Genomic DNA, 18,602 nt, shown 5'->3' on the forward strand with positions numbered 1-18,602 from the left:
TTTTCATGACTGTCATCAAATCCATATGAACCATCCATTCTCTTTGCAATGGATGACGGTAGAGAATGGATGGCTAGATGGGTTCCATGGCAACCTTGATGTTCTGTTCCTACTTATTTGCAGTCTCTAAGTTGTTGCTTTTCTGGACTTGTTTGCTACATGTGCAGCCACCTGTGATGAGTACTTACATGAATTGCAACACCAAATTCTAGAGCTAAGGCCACTTTTTTTAGCCTATGATGTCAATTGTTTTATTTCAACAAGATGAACCAAGCCATCGATGTGGCATTTAGGATCATGGGTTGTTTCTTTCATCAATCCCTAGATCTTCAATGTCGCACTCATGCCTTGTTTCATGATTCACAAAGGACCGAGGCTAATTACAATTCTGATTTCACAGAAAATGGCACCTTGCTATGTGGTTTTCTATGAGAAGCAACCTGAAATCTATAGAACCTGGTATGAATGCAGTCAACAGGTTCTTGGATTCAAGAATGTAAGATATTTGAAGTACAAAAATTATGAGGAGGCACTTAGATATTTCAAAGCATCTTTGGGAGCAGCAACTCCCCTCCCCTTCTAGCTGCTCCTAGATGACTGCTGTGAAGGAATTCCTACAACTATTAGTAAGAGTGGTTGTTGGAAGAATGTGCTTATATTGGCTCTTTCTGTTCTGCTGTTTGCTCTTTGGATGAAAACAAGTGTCCCTCGTGTAATTGAAATGTGTAGGCCAATGATGCAATAACCTAGGTTTCATTACCTGCCTTCATGCTTTTGTTCTGTGTCTCATGAACCCATGTCTTAGCTGGTTATGTTTTTTACTGCTGTTGTATGTACTGAACTCACATTTGTGCTGTTGATCTCTCTGTCACATTGGTTTTTAATTATCTCGAGGCAGGTATGATTAATTAATGCATTACAATAATAATTAGTCTTGAGGCCAATCTGATCAAAATCACATTGCTGTTGTTGTATCCTCTTGTTTGATCACATTTGCATTCTCAAATATGTTGTTGTTTTCTCTATACACTGGTTCTGTTATTTAGCCTATGGCTAGCTGGGTCGAAATCAAACAAAATCTCCATCTGGTAGTTGGAGGTAGTTGGTGTTGGGCCAGGCTGGCCGGAAGAAAACAAACACAACCTCTCCTGGACCTGTCTCCCTAGCTGCAGGAAATCAAACACACCCTTGAATGTGCTCTGGACCAGGCCGTGGCTGGCCCGGGCCTGGCTGACGAGGTCGGCCACCGCTGCGCCCTATATCAAACAGGCCCCATATGCCCGCTTGCTCGCAGTGCACTCCTCGGCGTCCCTACGCGTCGTGCTCCGCGATCCTGCGTTGATCGCTTCCTCATCCTCTCCTTGCTCTCCATGGCACACCTCACTAGATGCCACGGGCAGCGGCGGTGCCATCACCGTCCTCTCCTTGCTCTCCATGGCACACCTCACTAGATGCCACGGGCAGCGGCGGCGCCATCACCGTCCGACTCTGCCTCACCTAGAACACTGGTGATACCGTGGTCCGTGGCCGTGCGCCTAATCTCGCACCAGCAGCTGCACCTGCTACCGTTCCTCAAGCCCCAGCCGGCCAGCCCCCAGCGCGCAATGCCTCGTGCCTTGTATGCTACGGTGTTATTGTTTCCTGGCAGAATACAGTGGTATTGGTTGAGGCGGCAAAACTCAAGGAGGCGGCTACCGGCTAACTTATATGGTGGTGTGCACGTATCCTATGCCAAGTGCCAAACAGCCAGCAAATGCGAACGCCAACTTCAACGCAAGCTAAACGCGGCAGAAATGGGCCGCTGTGTATGCCCACGTAGAAGCAAGCGGCGCGTAAGGACGTGTGACGGGCTACCCGCAGCCGCGCCGTTTGCATCCGTACTCCGTAGCCACCGTGCATGCTCGCTGCGCTCAGAAGACAAAGAGGGGTAAACATGTGAAAGAAAAAGAAATAGAGGGAGGTTTCTGCAAAATACAAATATAAATGAAGGAATATGGATCTTCGGTGAACAACTTAAAAAGTTTATGGATCTAAATATATAGTTTGAGAGTTCTGCCTCAAAAGTTAATGGACCTACGGTACATTTTACTCATTAATTTTTGTTAGACCATGATTAGTTAATGCGGCATTCAAAACATCCATCAAACAGGCCCTAAGGTATCTGAAAGCTTTTGTGCCCAAGCTTGTTTTGTTTAAACTTTAAAATTTAAACCCAAGCTGATCTGCTCATGTATCCAACGGCACAGTAGCACCAGGTGAACAAACCTGGCCCTCATGCTCCACGTTGGTCCCAAGTCCCAACAAACATGGGGTCCTCGTGCCACTTCCAGTTCCAGCACCGAAAGCACACCACGAGAATTCAGCACTGGCACCGGCACGCACCAAACACTCGGCCCCCATCAGAGTCTTATCCAAATCGTACTCGCAGACACGTCTTGCAACATCGCACTCACCGTCCTCATGGCCTTGTCCCTTGCCCAACCATCCCACTCGAGCTAGTTCGATTGAGCTATATATTCAGGTCAAGAGGCCTCAGAACACCTCACAATCTCAACTCAGAAAGAGCTCTCCAGTTTCCAGCCAAGAAAGAAAGAACCAACAATAAATATGATCAACACCAACAGGATCGCTCAGTTGGCCAAAAAGTGGCAGAAGGTGGCAGCCCTTGGGAGGAAGCGCCTCACCCGGGGGGCGGCGCCAGCAGCAAAGGAAGTCTGCACTTCCGTGGCGAGCAAGGGCCACTGCACAGTGTACACGACTGACGGGGCACGGTTCGAGGTGCCATCGGCGTGCCTCGGGACAGCAGTCTTCGCCGAGCTCCTGCAGATGTCCAAGGAGGAGTTCGGCTTCACGGGCGGCGACGGCAGGATCACACTGCCCTGTGATGCCATGGTTATGGAGTACGCCTTGTGCGTGCTGAGGAGGGGCGCCTCTGCGGAGCTGGAGAAGGCGTTCCTGAGCACCATGGCAATGTCGTGCCACTCTGCAAACCACGTGGCGCCGTATGTGGCAGCTTGCTGTTAGTTGTTGCAGCTGTATAAGTACTTAAGTAGTTAAGTAGTAGTTCAGCTTGTAAATATTAGGACAAAGAGGTGTGTTATTCAGATCCTTCTAATCCTGCAAAAGATCAAGGAAGGTAGCGACTTAGCAAGTTAGCATCAGTGTTCTTGTTCAATGAGCACATAAGAGCTTAATTTCGGACCAATGAAATTCTTCAGCACAATTTTCTGAATCCAAACCTGAAAGGTTAATGCCACTCCGATCCATTCTCCAGCTAAACCACAATGCACCATCGGCCTCTTTCATTTCCAGTTGGCAACTTCCTGCAATATTCAGTGTTTTGCCATCAGTTTTGTTGGCGGAATGTAAAGGCCATGCTTTCTGGCCAGAGTTGACCAGTTCAAAAAAGAAGAAGAAGGACCACAACCTAAGGTGAAATTGCAGAATGCGAGACTGCAAAATTGCAAATGCACAAGACTTTATGTCTGGCAACATAAGCTCAAAACCTACTGTTTTGCAAATTTATTTTGCTGCAAGTGATGCCTTGCTAAGTAAACGGAGTTGTGTTCAGGTCCGAAACTGCATCTCTGAACCCGCTCCTAGCAACATGCAAGATGGAGGCACAACTTTCGAAGTTTAGACTACCAAGGCGGGATAGAGCCACCGCCGACACCTGCTGTGATGTTTTTCATTCGACAATGTGAACTTCTCCACTGTAAAGGAACAATCAGAACAGTGCTGGGTACACTCCATGTTGCATCCCCCGCTGAGACAGTCGAGTCATTGTGCACCAAAGAATTTTGTAACATCCTCGGTGTTACATCGTTAATCATCTACTAAAATATGTCATAAGCATCATACTTATGTGTTAATGCATGTGGTGAAGTGAGTAGATAATGCATTGCAACTAAAACAAGCAACAAAAATGCGAAACGAAAGTTGCTCCACGATTCATACAGTTAACAAGTAGGGGTGTAAACTAATTTTTATTGAACAAAAACACTATAGAACATGTATGTGACACTTAAATGAAGTTTGAAATATGAACTTTGTAGATGACAATGAAATACTTGGTATTGAAAAAGAATATTGCTAAGTAATACTTTCAGTAGCTTAGAAATGCAATATGAAATTAAGATTAGCTCAAACGCTTAGAAAATTTCTAAGCTTGTGGACAGCTAGACGCTGCTATGTTTAGCAATTTATTTAGAGAGATTGGGTTAAGGAGTGGTGTAGTGCTATGATTCGATTTAGTAGTTCCATATGCCATCTTGAGTGTAGTGAAGCCGGTTTAGGTTTAGGAGCAACGGTTTGATCGTGATCAGCGCTTTAAAATTCGGGCGCATCACAACCTTGTGTTGTCTGGCGCCGTGCGCATGGTCACCACGCGTGGCCGACCCGTGTCGCCTTGCGGTTGTGCCGTGTGCGCGCGCGTGGCCGCGCACCGGCTGGCCGTGGCCGCCATGGCCTTGTCGCGGCTTGGCCACTCTGGCCGCACCGCTAGGCCGCCAGTCCGCTATGCACCCGATCGCCCCTGCCACCGCGACTACCGCTGGTGCTACTGCTGCCTCCACGCCCACGCCGCATCAACGTCGCTGCCGCTACCGTCGCATCGCCACGCTACGTGCCTGCCGCTGCGCTGTGCTGTTGGCCCGCCTTGACGCTACGCGCACGAGGCCGTGTCGCCATCGCCTTGCCATTTATGACACTACGGCGAGCGAGACACATCGGCAGCGAGCGCGTGGCCGTGGGCCACCCCGGTCATGCCAATCGTGTCCCGCCAAGCACGTACATGCCGAGCCTCTGACCAAGTCCCCACCACCTCCCGTCCGCTTGCCTCTCCCCTGTCCGCCTCTCTGTTGCCGCGCCAGAGCGCCTAGACGTGAGAGGACGCCTTCCATTAATTCACTGCGCCCACCGCTGCGCCCTCACGTCCCCTCACTAGCCATCCCCACCCCACTTTGATTGCGGCTCAGCCGAGCCTCAATTTTGGAGCTTCGCCCCGCCACCACGCCGTTAAGACCCGTCACCGCCCGCACCATGGCCAGTCCTCCCCACTTAGTCCTGCGTCGAATTGGTTGCACCAATAGCTCCTCCTTGAGCCCCTCTACACCATGCGCGCACTAGTCGTAGCTCTAGTGCCACCTCCTCGCCGCTGACGCGACCGTGCCTTTGTGGTCCGCCGTTCACCTCGCAGCGCGCACGTGGCCAGCCTCGCTTGGGTAATCTCCGGCCGAGCCGGCACCTCGGTTAGGTCACTAGTGAGTTATCGTTCGTCACCCGCTACCCTTACTGCCTTGTTGTTGTTGTGGCTCACCAGAACGCTGTCGCCATTGCCACAGGGTGCCCGTCGTCGTGGAGAGGTCCTTCTACGGCGTCCTAGCTCATGCAACCACCGCACATCGCCTCACGTCGACCCCTTGGTGAGATTCGGCCTCTTAGCTAGGTTAGCATGGGGCTCAGGTGGCCAGCGCTGTCGCCAGTGCCACCGCTCGCCACGTCGGAGCGCGCGGGGGAGGCCAGCGACCATGCCGTTGTAAAGAGGAGAGAGTGCAAGGGTCTTTTTGCATAGGTGTTGTCTATAGGAATAGTAACGTGGACTGTGGGTTATTTTGTTCATAGTCCTGGGGCGCTTTTGCTAATATGTCAGGGCGCACGCGGGCTCCTCGCCGTGGGTCGCATCCGTGCGTGGGCCATGCCTCGCGTGGGCCATGTTGGGCCAGATTCGGTTATCTTTTTCGTGGCAAATAGAAATATCTTTTTATTTTTATTTCTGAGCTGAACTTTGATAATTAACAACAATTCATAGGTGTCCAAAAATCGTGAAACTAATTTTGTTAGGCTCTTAAATTCTTTATCTATCTGTTAATATAATTATTTCATACATATCTGTGATGAAATTGAGGTCTATTAAATCAATTGGAAATACTTAATATTATTAGGTTAATAATTGTAGGATTTTTTGTGGTAAAATGGTAATAGCTTTAGCTCTAAAAATTTTATGGTAGTTTTATGGTATTATTATGCGCTCGCTGTAATTTTTGTAGCCTTAGAATAGGCTAAGCTTTAGGGTAGTTAGATACTCCTTGTTTTAATATATGTTAAATCGCTAGTAGAAGCAAGAATATATTTTAGTTGTTAAGTTAATACGAGTTAGATGAATTTGTACCTTGTTTGATGAAAATACTAGTTAGCTTAGTATCTTAGTCATTAGAGTTAGCATAGTAGATTAGTAGATGTATTCTTATTCATTAGTGTTGCATCATCGTTGCATGCATGTAGAGAATGAGTATTTTAGTTGTTAAGTTAATACGTGTTAGATGAATTTGTACCTTGTTTGATGAAAATACTAGTTAGCTTAGTATCTTAGTCATTAGAGTTAGCATAGTAGATTAGTAGATGTATTCTTATTCATTAGTGTTGCATCATCGTTGCATGCATATAGAGAATGAGTTGGTGGAGTTCATGACCACCAGAGAGCAGGAGTACAAGGAGGTGATCGAGGAGTACGAGAAGGCGGTCCTCATATAGGAGGAAGCCTTGGAGCCACCGACGACTGACATAGCTAACAATCTGCCTGCCCAAGGCAAGCCCCGGTGTATAACCCTTATTTTGAATAATCACTGGATATATATATGTGATGTGTATTTACGTTATAGGATTTATATTGAAACTACATGCATAGATAAACCTACCTATGAGTCCTACTAGCATAGGTCGAGTAGCTGCTATGCTTAGGCTATCGGTAGCGTGAGTAACCTGTCGTTACTCACAATAGGTGATTATTATTATTACTCTCATGATAAAATGGTGAAAGAAAATGGAGACCGGACATGGATATGGTACGGGTATTGGTGGGTGTAATAGGTTGTGTCCCGTGGCCAACGGGCATAGCTTGGTTACACTGTTTTCTCTATCCGTGTTGGTTAAGGACCGTCCATTGCTGTGGATGGTAGTTAGGTCACAGACTTATTATTCTGAGCACATACTTGCTTATGGGAGCGGGAAGACTCGTTGATCTCTTGTCGTGGGTTCTGGCTCTTTCTAAACCGACTGATTGGAGACGGAGATGGTGGAGGTCTAAGCACCAGACTGAGTTCAGGACTCAGGAGTGGGGGCTTAGAATCCAAGTTTGGACAGGGACCTGGACCCCTTGATAGGAGAGTGGTGGGTTGGTCTTGCTTATGCCTGGGATATAAGTGGGGCGTGTGTTTCGGGGTACCTAGCTGAGATACATTGGTTCGCGAATCGTCGTGTGATACGGTACGACTTGGCTATGGTCTATCACCGTAGTAAGAACTGGAAGATAAAAGGGGATGAATGGATCTGATTGCTCAACTCTTGCTTGAAAGTAGAACAGGTGCTTACATATAATGGTTAGCTAATGAACTAATCATGACTACTAATAAAACACATTCATAAGGATTCACTACTAGTAATGCTTTTCATAAAATGGAAACCCAGCAAATCATAAAGCTTATCATATCCTTTGGAGTCAAAAAATTATTCCCACTAGTCGAGTAAGTCTTGCGAGTACATTGTGTACTCAAGGTTTATTTACCCCTATTGCAGGTGCATCTTGAGGAGTGGCTATTGTGTGGAGGATTCTTCTAGTGGGCACAGACGGATCCTTGTATCTTATCTTTAGATTTTATTTCAATTCCGCTGTTTAAATTCCGCACTCTGAACTTGGTATTGTAATAATGTATTTCCGAGAACTCTTGTTGTATAAAATGGACTAAATATTGTAAACTCGTTCTCATTATTGGATTCTAGATGAAAAACGTGGATTGCTCGAGTTCTCCCTTGGGGTGTGCTCGACAGAACCACCTGGTGTATCTTACTTTCGGGATACCTAATGTCTAGTGGAAGACAAGCATCTCCGAAGGTGTGTTATTTCGGACGGTTCTGCCACAAATTTATACCTAGAAAACCAATTTCATTAAAATCAATAGCTAAAAACCATTCCTTCAAGGCTTCAACCAAGCTTATCTTTTTCTTTTCTTTTCATGTTTCCTGAACTGCTTAAGAGCCTTGAGCCTTGAGCCTTGAGCTTTGACCTTTGAGCTTTGAACTTGTTTTGTTTCTATTCTTTTTTCAATAAATCTTAGTAGGGGCGCAAGCCCCTCCTATTCATTCAAAAAAAATCCTATGGTCAAGGTTCTTTGTATTAAATTTCCAGACCTAGGCTTCAATGGTCCTCCTCACATCCTGTAAGTCACAGATCGATCACAATCACCAAATATCACAATGGCTAGATGAAGAACACACACAAGAACATAGGATATGTGACCCTGAACCCCAGAACATGGAGGACAGAGCTATTTTTACTCAGATATGGGAACATAGAGTAGTTGAGGTTACAATGACACAGCATACATCATAGAGGGTAATACACAAGCTTAACTAGCTAACACATGCAACCATCGTTGTTGTCCGCGCATGACATCGCCCACATTCCTTGAGCGCGGTCACCAACTGCTGGTCGCCTCAAACTTCACTCCTTTTGAATCAGCGTTTCCCGCTTCTTCTCCAGCTTCAGTTGACAGCTCCAACCACTAGTGATTACGCCAACAATCTCCCCCCTAATCCTGGTGGGAGCTAAGATCTTGAACAACCATCAAATATCTCATGGTTGCCAGCTTGACTGATGGCAATGGCTTTGTCAGTGCATCTGCTTTCTACACATCAGTACAAACTCTGCGCACTGCAATCTGCCCACGCTCCACACATTCCCTAATAAAGTGATACTTAATATCAATGTGCTTGCTTCTTCCATGAAAAACTGGGTTCTTCATAAGTGCAATAGCTGAATTGTTGTCCACATATAGTCACAACCTTCTGCACTGTCCCTGTTATCTCTAACAACAAATTCCTTAGCCATAATGCTTGCCTTGCTGCTGTTGTAGCAGCCATGAATTCAGACTCATAGGAGGATAGAGCCACAGTCTTCTATTTCTGTGAACACTAGGAGATCATGCTATCATTCAGATAGAAAGCCATGCCCCCAGTACTCCTCCCAGTCACATCTACACCTAGATCACTGTCTGAATATCCAGTGAGCATTTCCTGCTTCCCTTCTTGAGTATACACCAACCCAAGTTTAGTTGTTCCTTTAAGGTACCTAAGTATCTGCTTCACAACCTTCAAGTGCAATACTGTAGGCTTCTCCATAAACTTGCTAGCCACTCCAACTAAGTATGCCAAATCTGGTCTAGTATGTAACAAATATCTCAAACACCCTATCATTCTCCTATAGTTTGTTGCATTAGTCTTCTCACCCTGTTTATCTAAATGCAGCTTCAAACCAGGTTCCATAGGATATTTTGTTGCATTGAAATCCCCCATACCAAACTGAAACAACACCTTCTTGGCATATGCAGTTTGCTTGATGGTCAGATACTCCTTCTACTGTTCTACCTCAATTCCAAGATAGGAAGACATAAGACCAAGGTCACTCATTTCAAACTCACCAGTCATCTGTTGTTTGAAATTGTTGATCTCAATTGGATCATCTCCCGTGACAATGAGATCATCAACATATACACCTAAGAGTATAGTTGCTTTACCAGCTCCTCTTGTGTACACAGCTTGCTCCACCAGACATCTCTTGAAGCCAAGTTTCTTCAAACTCCTGTCAAGTTTCATGTTCTAAGCTCTTGGGGCTTGCTTGAGTCCATACAAGACTTTATTCAACCTGAGTACACAATTCTCCTTTCCCTTCACTGTATAACCTTTAGGTTGCTGCACATATACTTCTTCCTCCAAAACCCCATGCAAGAATGCAGACTTGACATCTAGGTGGTGAACCTCCCAGCCTCTGTTTGTAGCCATTGCCAGTATTAGTTTCACTATATCTAATCTAGCAACAGGTGCAAATACTTCTTCATAGTCCACACCATGCTTCTGAACATAACCCTTGGCTACTAATCTTGCCTTGTGCTTCACCACTTCACCATGAGCATTCTTTTTCAACTTAAAAACCCACTTGAGGCCAATTGCCTTGTGCCCTGCTGGTAACTTGGACAAGTACCATGTCCCATTCTTCTCAATGGACAGGATCTCTTTGTCCATAGCTTCTACCCAATCTGGGTTTCCAGATGCCTCAACATAGTTTGTTGGCACATCTATTTCAGCTAGTAGTGCCTCTCCATCAGAATCATACATTAGCACAACCTCTTCTGTATTTTCATAAATATCATTCAAATTCTTAAACCTTTTTGGTTCTCCATCTGAGCTATAACCTGCATGTACACCTGATCCCACTTGTGTTGAATCTGATGGATCTCCTCTAGCTCCAACATTTGAAATCTCCATTGGTTCTGCTCCTATTTCTGTAGGTAACACCCCTGCTCCACTAGGAACACCCAAGTCAACAGAAACTGCAACTTCTTCTTCCACTTGGAAATCAATCAAACCCACATCTCGCTCACCCCATCTCCATTGCACATTTTCTTCAAATATGACATCTCTGCTCACCAACACCTTGTTCTACAGAGGATCATACAGCCTATGTGCCTTAGAGCCTTCTTCCACTCCAAAATAAACTACTTTCTGACTCCTGTTATCAAGCTTTTTTAGATGTGGAACAATGATCTTCATGTGAGCCAAACACCCAAACACTTTCAGGTGTCCTAAGTGTGGTCTTCTCCCATTCCACACTTCATATGGAGTCTTCTCCCCCATAGCTTTAGTAGGTAGCCTATTAAACAAATAGACAACATGCCTAACTGCTTCTCCCCAATATCTCCCTAGAATTTTCATACTCTTCATCATGGTTCTGGCCATCTCAACCACCGTTTTGTTCCATCATTCCACTACACTGTTTTGTTGTGGTGAATACGATGCAGTGAGGTGCCTCTTGATCCCAGTTGCTTCACATATGCCTGCAAAAGCTGCTGACAAGAACTCCCCCCCATGATCAGAACACAGTATCTTGATCTGTTGCCCAACAAAATTCTCTGCCTCTGCCTTAAACTTCACCAGTGCAGCAGTGGCTTGATCTTTACTTTTTAGCATGTGCACACACATCCATCTAGTATGATCATCAACAAAGAGTATGAAGTATTTGTTAACAACTGCATTAGATGGAGATATCGGCCCACACAGGTCGACATGTACAAGCTATAGTGGCTTCTCCGCCCTGTAGTTTGTTGCCGATGGGAACGGTGTGCGTGCCTGTTTGCCAGCTAGACATGGGTGACGCAGCTGGTTAGGATTGCTGATCAGCGGCACTCCACCTGCCATTTCTTTCTTGCCTACCATCTTTAGAGCTCTGAAGTTCACATGCCCAAGTCGACCATGCCACAACCACGTCGGCTCCTCTATGCTCCCCATCAGACACTCTGACTCCATAGGCTTCAGATCAACACGATACAGCCTATTGGTTGTCCTCTCCACCTTCATTAGCAACCTCAGAGGATTTTTCTCAAACACCTCGAGCTCTCCATCATCCATCACCACCTTGCAGCCAATCTCAGTGAGCTGCCCGAGACTCACTAGATTGCTCTTGAGCCTAGGGATGAAGTAAACATCTCGGAGCAGCCACTGACCACCATCTCTGCAGTTGAAGAGGATTGAACCTTTCCCTTCGATCTGCACCACCAAGCCATCTCCAAACTTCACCTTCCTGGTGACCCCCTCGTCTAGCTCTAGGAACTTGCTGCGATCCCCGATCATATGGTTGCTAGGGCCGTTGTCCAGGTACCAGTTGCCTCCGGTGACCTCCCCGCCTCTGGTTAGATGCAACTCCGGCGTCACCTTCTCCTCCTTCAGAAACACAGCTCTCTGCCGCATGCTCTGAATCTCCTGAGTTGGCCTCTTGGACTCCGACTCAATCTCCTCCTCGACAATAGTGAACATCAATGCTGGCTCCATCTCTGCACGAGCGTGATGCGCCTCCTCCTCTTTCTTCTCTCCTGGGCAACGATTGGCATAATGGCCATACTTCTTGCATTTGAAACACTGAATGTGGCTTTTATCTTTCTTGCCACCTCCAGCGTTCTTCGTGCCTTGCCCATCACCGCGTCCACCTTGGCCTCTTCCCCAGCCATGACCTCTACCATGCCCAGCCTCAGATGACTTGCTCCTCCCCGATGAGTCACCTCCTGCCTTCTTCTGCTTCGCCTCCCACTCTGACTGAGTGAGGAGTAACTTCCCACCTTCAGTCTTCGAGTTCCTAGCTCCCCGCTGAGTTCTCTCTTCATATGCCTTCAAACGCCCAACCGCCTCTTCAAACGCCAAGGTCTTGAGATCATAGAACTGCTCAATCCCAGCAACAACGTTGATGAACCTCTCCGGCACGGTGTCGAACAATTTCTTCACCATGGCCGCGTCATCCAACGTGCCGCCCAAGTTGCTGTATCTCATTGACATCCCCATCAGCTTGCCAGCATACTGATCAAGCGTCTCTTCCTCCTTCATCTTCATGGCGTCGAATTCGCTCTTGAGCGTCTGCAACTGTGCCTCCTTGACATGCTCGACACCAACAAATCTCGACTTCAGGCAGTCCCAAACTTCCTTGCCTGTCTTCTTCTTCGCCACCTGCATTAGCAGATCATCCGGCAGGCACTGCAATAGGTGTGCCCGCGCCTTCTTGTCCTTGCTGGACTGAGCTGTTGTTTGCGTCTTCGACGTCCCCTCCGGCTCCACCACCTCCTAGACGCCTTGATCTTCCATGATTGCTTGGACTCGGATGCTCCAACTTGTGTAGTTGGTGGCTGTCAGTTGCAGATAGGCGTACTGCCTGTGACCGCTAACACCGCCGCCGCCTGCACCTCCGCTTCTCGCACTCCAATCACCCATCCTGGAAGACACAGCACAACGCACGCAATGCTTTGGCTTGTGATTCGGCTCTGGTACCAGATGTAAGTCATAGATCGATCACAATCACCAAATATCACAATGGCTAGATGAAGAACACACATGTGACCCTGAACCCCAGAACACGGAGGACAGAGCTATTTTTACTCAGATATGGGAACACAGAGTAGTTGAGGTTACAATGACACAACATACATCACAGAGGGTAATACACAAGCTTAACTAGCTAACACATGCCCTCAGACTTGACGCCTAAAACAAGATACAACCGTCGCTGCTGTCCGCGCACGACGTCGCTCACGTTCCCTGAGCGTGGTCACCAACTGCTGGTCGCCTCCAACTGCACTCCTTTTGAATCAGCGTTTCCGCGTCTTCACCAGCTTCAATTGATAGCTCCAACCACCAGTGATTACGCCAACACATCCCACGCACGACACTCAAGATTCGATCCCTACTCCCTCCGTAAAAAAATGAAAAAAATGTGCCTAAGTCATGGCCAGGAACGACGCCAACATGACGGCCATGCCATGGAGCCCGCACCGCCGCTGCCAAGCGCGGCATAGCCCCTGCTAAGCGCGGCATAGCCCCTGCTAGCCGCCGAGGGCACTCGAGAAAATTGGGAAAGCTTGGGCAAAATGGTTACATGCTAAAGATATTCCTGGAAGAAAATGGGCGTCGGTGCAACTTCTCTAAATTTTTCTTCCTTCTCGAGCTAAGAAAGAAGCCACCGCCCAACCTATTGCGGTCACCCTCTAGAAGTCAATCACCGCCTCCGTCGCCCTAGGAAAGTGGCAAAATCAATTGCTGCCACTCTTCTTTTTGTTGTGCCTCTTCCTGCATGTCCTAGGCAAGCCTGGAGACCTCTGGCCGCCCCTAGCCACCACTGGCCAGCTGAAGCCACCGTTTGGCGGGTTATGAGCGCTGCTGGCCTGACCCTACGCGACTATGCCCACCTAGGGGTGGCTACGACTGGCTGGGGGGTGATTGCGGCAGGCTGGGAGGGGTGCTAGGGTGGCCATGGCGCCCACGACGAGTAGAGTGTCCATTTGGTTTGGAGGTGGAGGAAGAATAAGAACATGGGGAAGAATAAGAAGAAACTCAATGCAAATGTCCAAGAGAGAAATAAAGTATAAAAGTGGCTTGGTGATTTGGAAACATTTCAGTCCTGTTTGGTTGATCGTATATGGGTCAACCTGGCTGGTGGGATGCAGGGAAGGACTGTTTGGATGCTTGTATGTCGACTTGGGCCAGGCTGAGCTCACGCAAGATTCCTCCATCGTCCTGACTCCACAGAAATGAGATTGAAATCTGTTTCTCGCAAGCCTAGCTAGCGTGATGCAGCCTAGCTACTTTTGGCGTATGCGTCGTCTCTGAAATGGGTCATAAGTTCATGCAACCAATCAATGGCCCGGTGCAACCTGGCTAGAGCAATACAATGAATCAAACAAAGAGTATTTGCATCATCTCAGCCTGGCCAGGGGGGCTAGAATCCTAGATACGAGCCAAGCTGGTTAGGGAAAAGAACCGAACAAGCCCTTCGAGATTTCGAATGTAAAATTGTTTTCTAGCTGAGCGAACTGTAGGAGGAAGCCAACAAATATACTCCATATTAAGTTTCATTTCCGGTCTCTCTCAATGTAACTATTTACATGTATCATTCAAGAATGATAAAACAATCTAAGTGCTAAACTGTTAATCCTCAGAAGCTAGAACACAGCTTGCTGGCTAACTCCCATGGATTGCGCCAAGCCATTTCCACAGTGGCAAGGCTTCGCCATGGAGCTTAGGAACGCCCTCACCACCTCTTCCGATGCATCTCTTCTAAGCAAACACATCACGTACTCCATGACGGCGGCATCACAGGGCACCATGATCCTGCCGTCGTCACCGGCGAACCCGAATTCCTCTTGCGACATGCTCAGGAGCACGCCGAAGATGGCGGTCCCGAGGTACGCCAGCGGGACTTCGAATCGCCTGCCGTCTGCCGAGTACACCACACAGTGGCCCTTTCCGGCCACCGGCGAAGTGCTGCATGATGATCCCTCGGTGGTTCCTTTCGCCGGCGTCAGTGCGATCCGCCTCCTAGCCATGGCAGCCATCCTTTGCCACTTCTTGGCCATTTGAACAAGTCTCTTGGCGCTGACCATGTTTCCGTCTCTTGCTTGGCTAACAGGTGGTATTCAGCTACTTGGTGAGTTTGGTGTAGTGCTTCGCTTGCTGATGGACGGATCAAGTGTTGGTGCTAAGCTGATGGATTTATAGGTGAGGAGGGGAAAGAGAAGCATGCCGTTCAAATGCAGTTATCCACTCCAGCTGGCAAGGGACAAGGCCACGAGCTCTGAACATGCAGCGTTGCAACTTGCAAGAGAAAGCGAGTGTGATTTTGATCGGATTTCTCTGGGCCATCTGTGTTGGCACGTGCTTGGATAGTTCAGTAGTTGGATATCACGATGCGCTGCCATAGTGGCCAGTCGAGTCTAAGAAGCACGCCTCGTGATGACCACATGAAAATTGGAACCAACGTTCCTTCACTGAGATATCAATGGACATCTGAATTGGGTCCTCAGATTGAGACATATAGCGTGACAGTTGTCCACTCCCATCCGTCCCATACCATCTTGTATCTGAACAACCACACTGGAAGGTGTTCAGCGGCCGAAATTACTTGCTGGACAACTTCATATCACTTGTTCAATTGGCGGTCTGTTCGACCACTAGTATCTCATGTGAGCTCTATTTCGTCGCTCCTTGTTACATGGACCTACAGGATTACAACTAGGCAACAAGCTGATAATCTTGGTAGTTCTATCGCGTCGAGTTTGACCACGCTGTTTGGTTCACCGACAAGCACTTACAATTTTGGTTTAGCCGCATTAAGTGTTAGCATAAATGTTTAAACGGACGAAACGGTCATCTATAGCTTAGCTATTTATTCAGGCTAAACGACCACTTAAACGGACTAAAAGGTGATTAAACGAAGATAAATGACTAATTAAACGAACACGGCAAGCTATTATATACTCCGTAGCATTTACACGGCGTGTAAACAGTCTAAACCGTCGTGTAGACAAACAGTGGCCGCATTACTGTCATGGTTTTTTCGTACAATGCCAGAATTACGTAAATCTAAGACCTAAAAAACAGAGTAGAACTACCTAGTTGATTAGACCAGAGTCCGAGAAAACTTGATGTTCCATTTCTTGGTTAGCAATCATCCTAGCTCCATTGCCAATCTCCCAAAATCAACTATTTACATATTTACATCTTGAAAGAAATGGAAACAGGGAGGACAAAGCACCATGACAAGCTCTAGAAGTTCAGTGCTAATCTTCAGAAGCTAGGAACAACAAATCCCATGGGCTGCGTCAAGCCATTCCCATAATGGCAAGGCCTCGCCATGGAGCTCAGGAATGCCCTTTCAACTTCTTCAGAGGCCTCTCTCCTAAGCAAACACATAACGTACTCCATTGCCGCGGCATCACAGGGCAGCGTGATCTTGCCGCCAATACCTGAGAAGCCGAACTCCGCCTGCGACATGTCCAGGAGTTCGCTGAAAACCATCGTGCCAAGGTACACCAGAGGGACCTCAAACCGCCTGCTGTCAGCAGAGTACACGACGCAGTGGCCCTTGCCAGCCACCGACGACGTGCATCACGATGACTCCTCAGTCTCTTTCGCCGGGGTTGGCATGAAGCTCTTCCTTACAAGGGCAGCCAATCTTTGCCACTTTCTTGCCATTTGAGCAAGTCTCTTGACACTGATCATGGCTGATTCAGTCTCTGCCTTTCTTGTTGGAAAGTTCAGAGAAGCTCAGCTTCTACCAGGTGATGATGTTCAGCTATTAGGTGTTGTGCTTATCTTACTCGTGGGCCGATGGAAGTGTTGGTGCTAAGCTGATGGATTTATAGGGCAGGGTAAACGGAAGGATGCAATTCAAGTGCGGCTATCAGCTCAAGCTGCCAGGAAACAAGGCCATGCGTCCAGAACATGCAATGCTGCGGGAAAAAAAGCAGTGTGATCTTAAATATATTTCCCTGGAGCCATCTTTTTCGCACTTGCTGGAAACAATACTTTCAGTGTTTGGCCCTGCAAGGGTATCACAATTATGGATGGCAACGGGGATGTGCCCGTCGGGTATCGCCGGAACGTTCTCTTCCCCGCTACGAAGAATTCATTCCGTCCCCGTCCCCGTTAATTGTCTCGGGTATAGATTCTTACCCATCCCCGTACCCGTCGGGCATCGGTCGGGTAACAGATACCCGACGGGTACTGCATACCCGATAAACAAGGACACTTGGGGTCGCAGCTTTGCAATCAGAGACGTTTCTTCTTCACCCGGGTATAAGTGTCGGAGTCTCAGAGATGCCGAGGAGAAGGAGCGAGGTTGCGAGGAGGACGAGCAAAGGTGACAGAGAGACCGAACTGAGGAAGCGAGTGGCACGAGCGCCCGTGAGGCAGGCGTGCTTGTGCTACTGGCGGAGATGGTGAAAAAAAATTGAACTAGGGATCCTAGAACAAAAACTATATATATGATTGTTCAGATTTGGGCCAAAATACCTATGTTGAGCTTCTTTGGGCCTAATACTCGCATGGCAGCTCAAATAGTCGGGTTCCCCAACGGGTAACGGGGACGGGTAAATAGGGAACATTCCCGTACCCGCTATATCCGTCGGGGATGGATTCTTGCCCATTTAGATGTCTGCGGGTAAAGATATGATTCCATCCCCGCCCCCTAATGGATCAAATGCCCGTCGGGTATCGGGTATCGGGGCGTTGCCATCTTTAATCACAATGTGCTTCCATACTGACTTGACTGCAGTCAAGCATGCAACCTCAAAGAGGACCACATCAACATTGGGCCAACGTGTCTGGGCCAGTTGAGCCTGTGATTCTCCAATAAGATAGCAAGGCAGTTGTTCACGTCCATGGCACATTGTATATGAACGACCAGATTAAATGTGCTCAGCAGATCCAAACAACTTGGTCGACAACTTCACCCGGCTGTCTGTTGGATCACTAGCTCCTCATGTGAACTCTTAATGTTTCCACCTGCAGGACTTCAAGGACAAAACTAGACGAATGACAATCATGAGGCGAAATTGGGTACACCCATACATCATTACAGGGCACTCTGCTTCTTTTTCTTTTTGGCATCTGCTGATAGATGTAACTATTAAAGCCACGGTTTGTGTGCATGCCCTATGCTCATATCCTTTGCAGGCCTGATTATAACTCATTCGCTTTGAATTCAGTCAACTTGTTTCAGCATCCAGGGTACCGATTTCAGTTTTGAACTCTCGCAGCTTATCATCTGATTTAAGCATCAAGTCCAAGTTTCCTTGTCTGCGTTTTTCTGTAACTAGTGCCTGGTATTAAATCTGAGCGAGAACAGCTGACACCTCATCATCCAGCTCTGAAATAAATCCTAAACTTACCAAATGCTGCAACCACGTTTAGTGATATACCACTGGCATTGAACCGATACCTTTGAGATACTGAAATTTAGACCATATATGTATGATGCACCGAGCATTTAGTTCAGTGATATGGACTAGACCTTCTGAAGTTATGGGTAATGCTCAAGAAAGAGAACTCATATTGAAACACATGCGAATTTCCTATGCGGGGATATCACCCTTCTGTACAGAAGGCACATGTTGAAGAGGAGCGCAGAGCACACAAGCATAGGAGAGACTACCAAAACATTAAACATGTGATACTTGGACTCGGGTTCCTGGCTTCCTTCAGATTGTTCAGACGGCTTGGGAGCTGCCGGCCAG

The 18,602-nt window shown here is 47.4% G+C and overlaps 3 protein-coding genes and 1 pseudogene across 3 annotated transcripts; 1 reads left to right on the forward strand and 3 right to left on the reverse strand.

Moving 5' to 3' along the window:
• The first annotated feature begins 2,575 nt into the window (after window positions 1-2,575).
• LOC136552243 (auxin-responsive protein SAUR36-like) lies at window positions 2,576-3,194 on the forward strand. Its single transcript, XM_066543771.1, has one exon. It carries the CDS (start codon window positions 2,608-2,610, stop codon window positions 3,022-3,024), a length of 417 nt encoding a protein of 138 aa, XP_066399868.1. The 5' UTR covers window positions 2,576-2,607; the 3' UTR covers window positions 3,025-3,194.
• A 5,773-nt stretch (window positions 3,195-8,967) lies between these two features.
• On the reverse strand, window positions 8,968-9,648 carry LOC136548874 (secreted RxLR effector protein 161-like). Its single transcript, XM_066540247.1, has 2 exons — window positions 9,474-9,648; window positions 8,968-9,209 (listed from the first exon to the last, which is right to left on the reverse strand). The coding sequence occupies exons 1-2, from the start codon at window positions 9,646-9,648 to the stop codon at window positions 8,968-8,970; spliced, it is 417 nt and encodes a 138-aa protein (XP_066396344.1).
• Window positions 9,649-14,429: 4,781 nt separating this feature from the next.
• On the reverse strand, window positions 14,430-15,039 carry LOC136552244 (auxin-responsive protein SAUR36-like). The gene has a single exon (XM_066543772.1). It carries the CDS (start codon window positions 14,967-14,969, stop codon window positions 14,529-14,531), a length of 441 nt encoding a protein of 146 aa, XP_066399869.1. The 5' UTR covers window positions 14,970-15,039; the 3' UTR covers window positions 14,430-14,528.
• Window positions 15,040-16,152: 1,113 nt separating this feature from the next.
• LOC136548875 (auxin-responsive protein SAUR36-like) lies at window positions 16,153-16,843 on the reverse strand (annotated as a pseudogene).
• Window positions 16,844-18,602: the final 1,759 nt, after the last annotated feature.

Source organism: Miscanthus floridulus, chromosome 4, assembly GCF_019320115.1.
Source record: "Miscanthus floridulus cultivar M001 chromosome 4, ASM1932011v1, whole genome shotgun sequence".
In the NCBI taxonomy this organism is placed as follows: domain Eukaryota; kingdom Viridiplantae; phylum Streptophyta; class Magnoliopsida; order Poales; family Poaceae; genus Miscanthus; species Miscanthus floridulus.

Coding starts and splice junctions, on each gene's coding strand:
- LOC136552243 (XM_066543771.1), top strand. CDS start 2,608: ATGATCAACACCAACAGGATCGCTCAGTTGGCCAAAAAGTGGCAGAAG.
- LOC136548874 (XM_066540247.1), bottom strand. CDS start 9,648: ATGAAACTTGACAGGAGTTTGAAGAAACTTGGCTTCAAGAGATGTCTG. Junction 9,210..9,473: donor TTTCAAACAACAGATGACTG/GTGAGTTTGAAA, acceptor ATACTAGACCAG/ATTTGGCATACTTAGTTGGA.
- LOC136552244 (XM_066543772.1), bottom strand. CDS start 14,969: ATGGTCAGCGCCAAGAGACTTGTTCAAATGGCCAAGAAGTGGCAAAGG.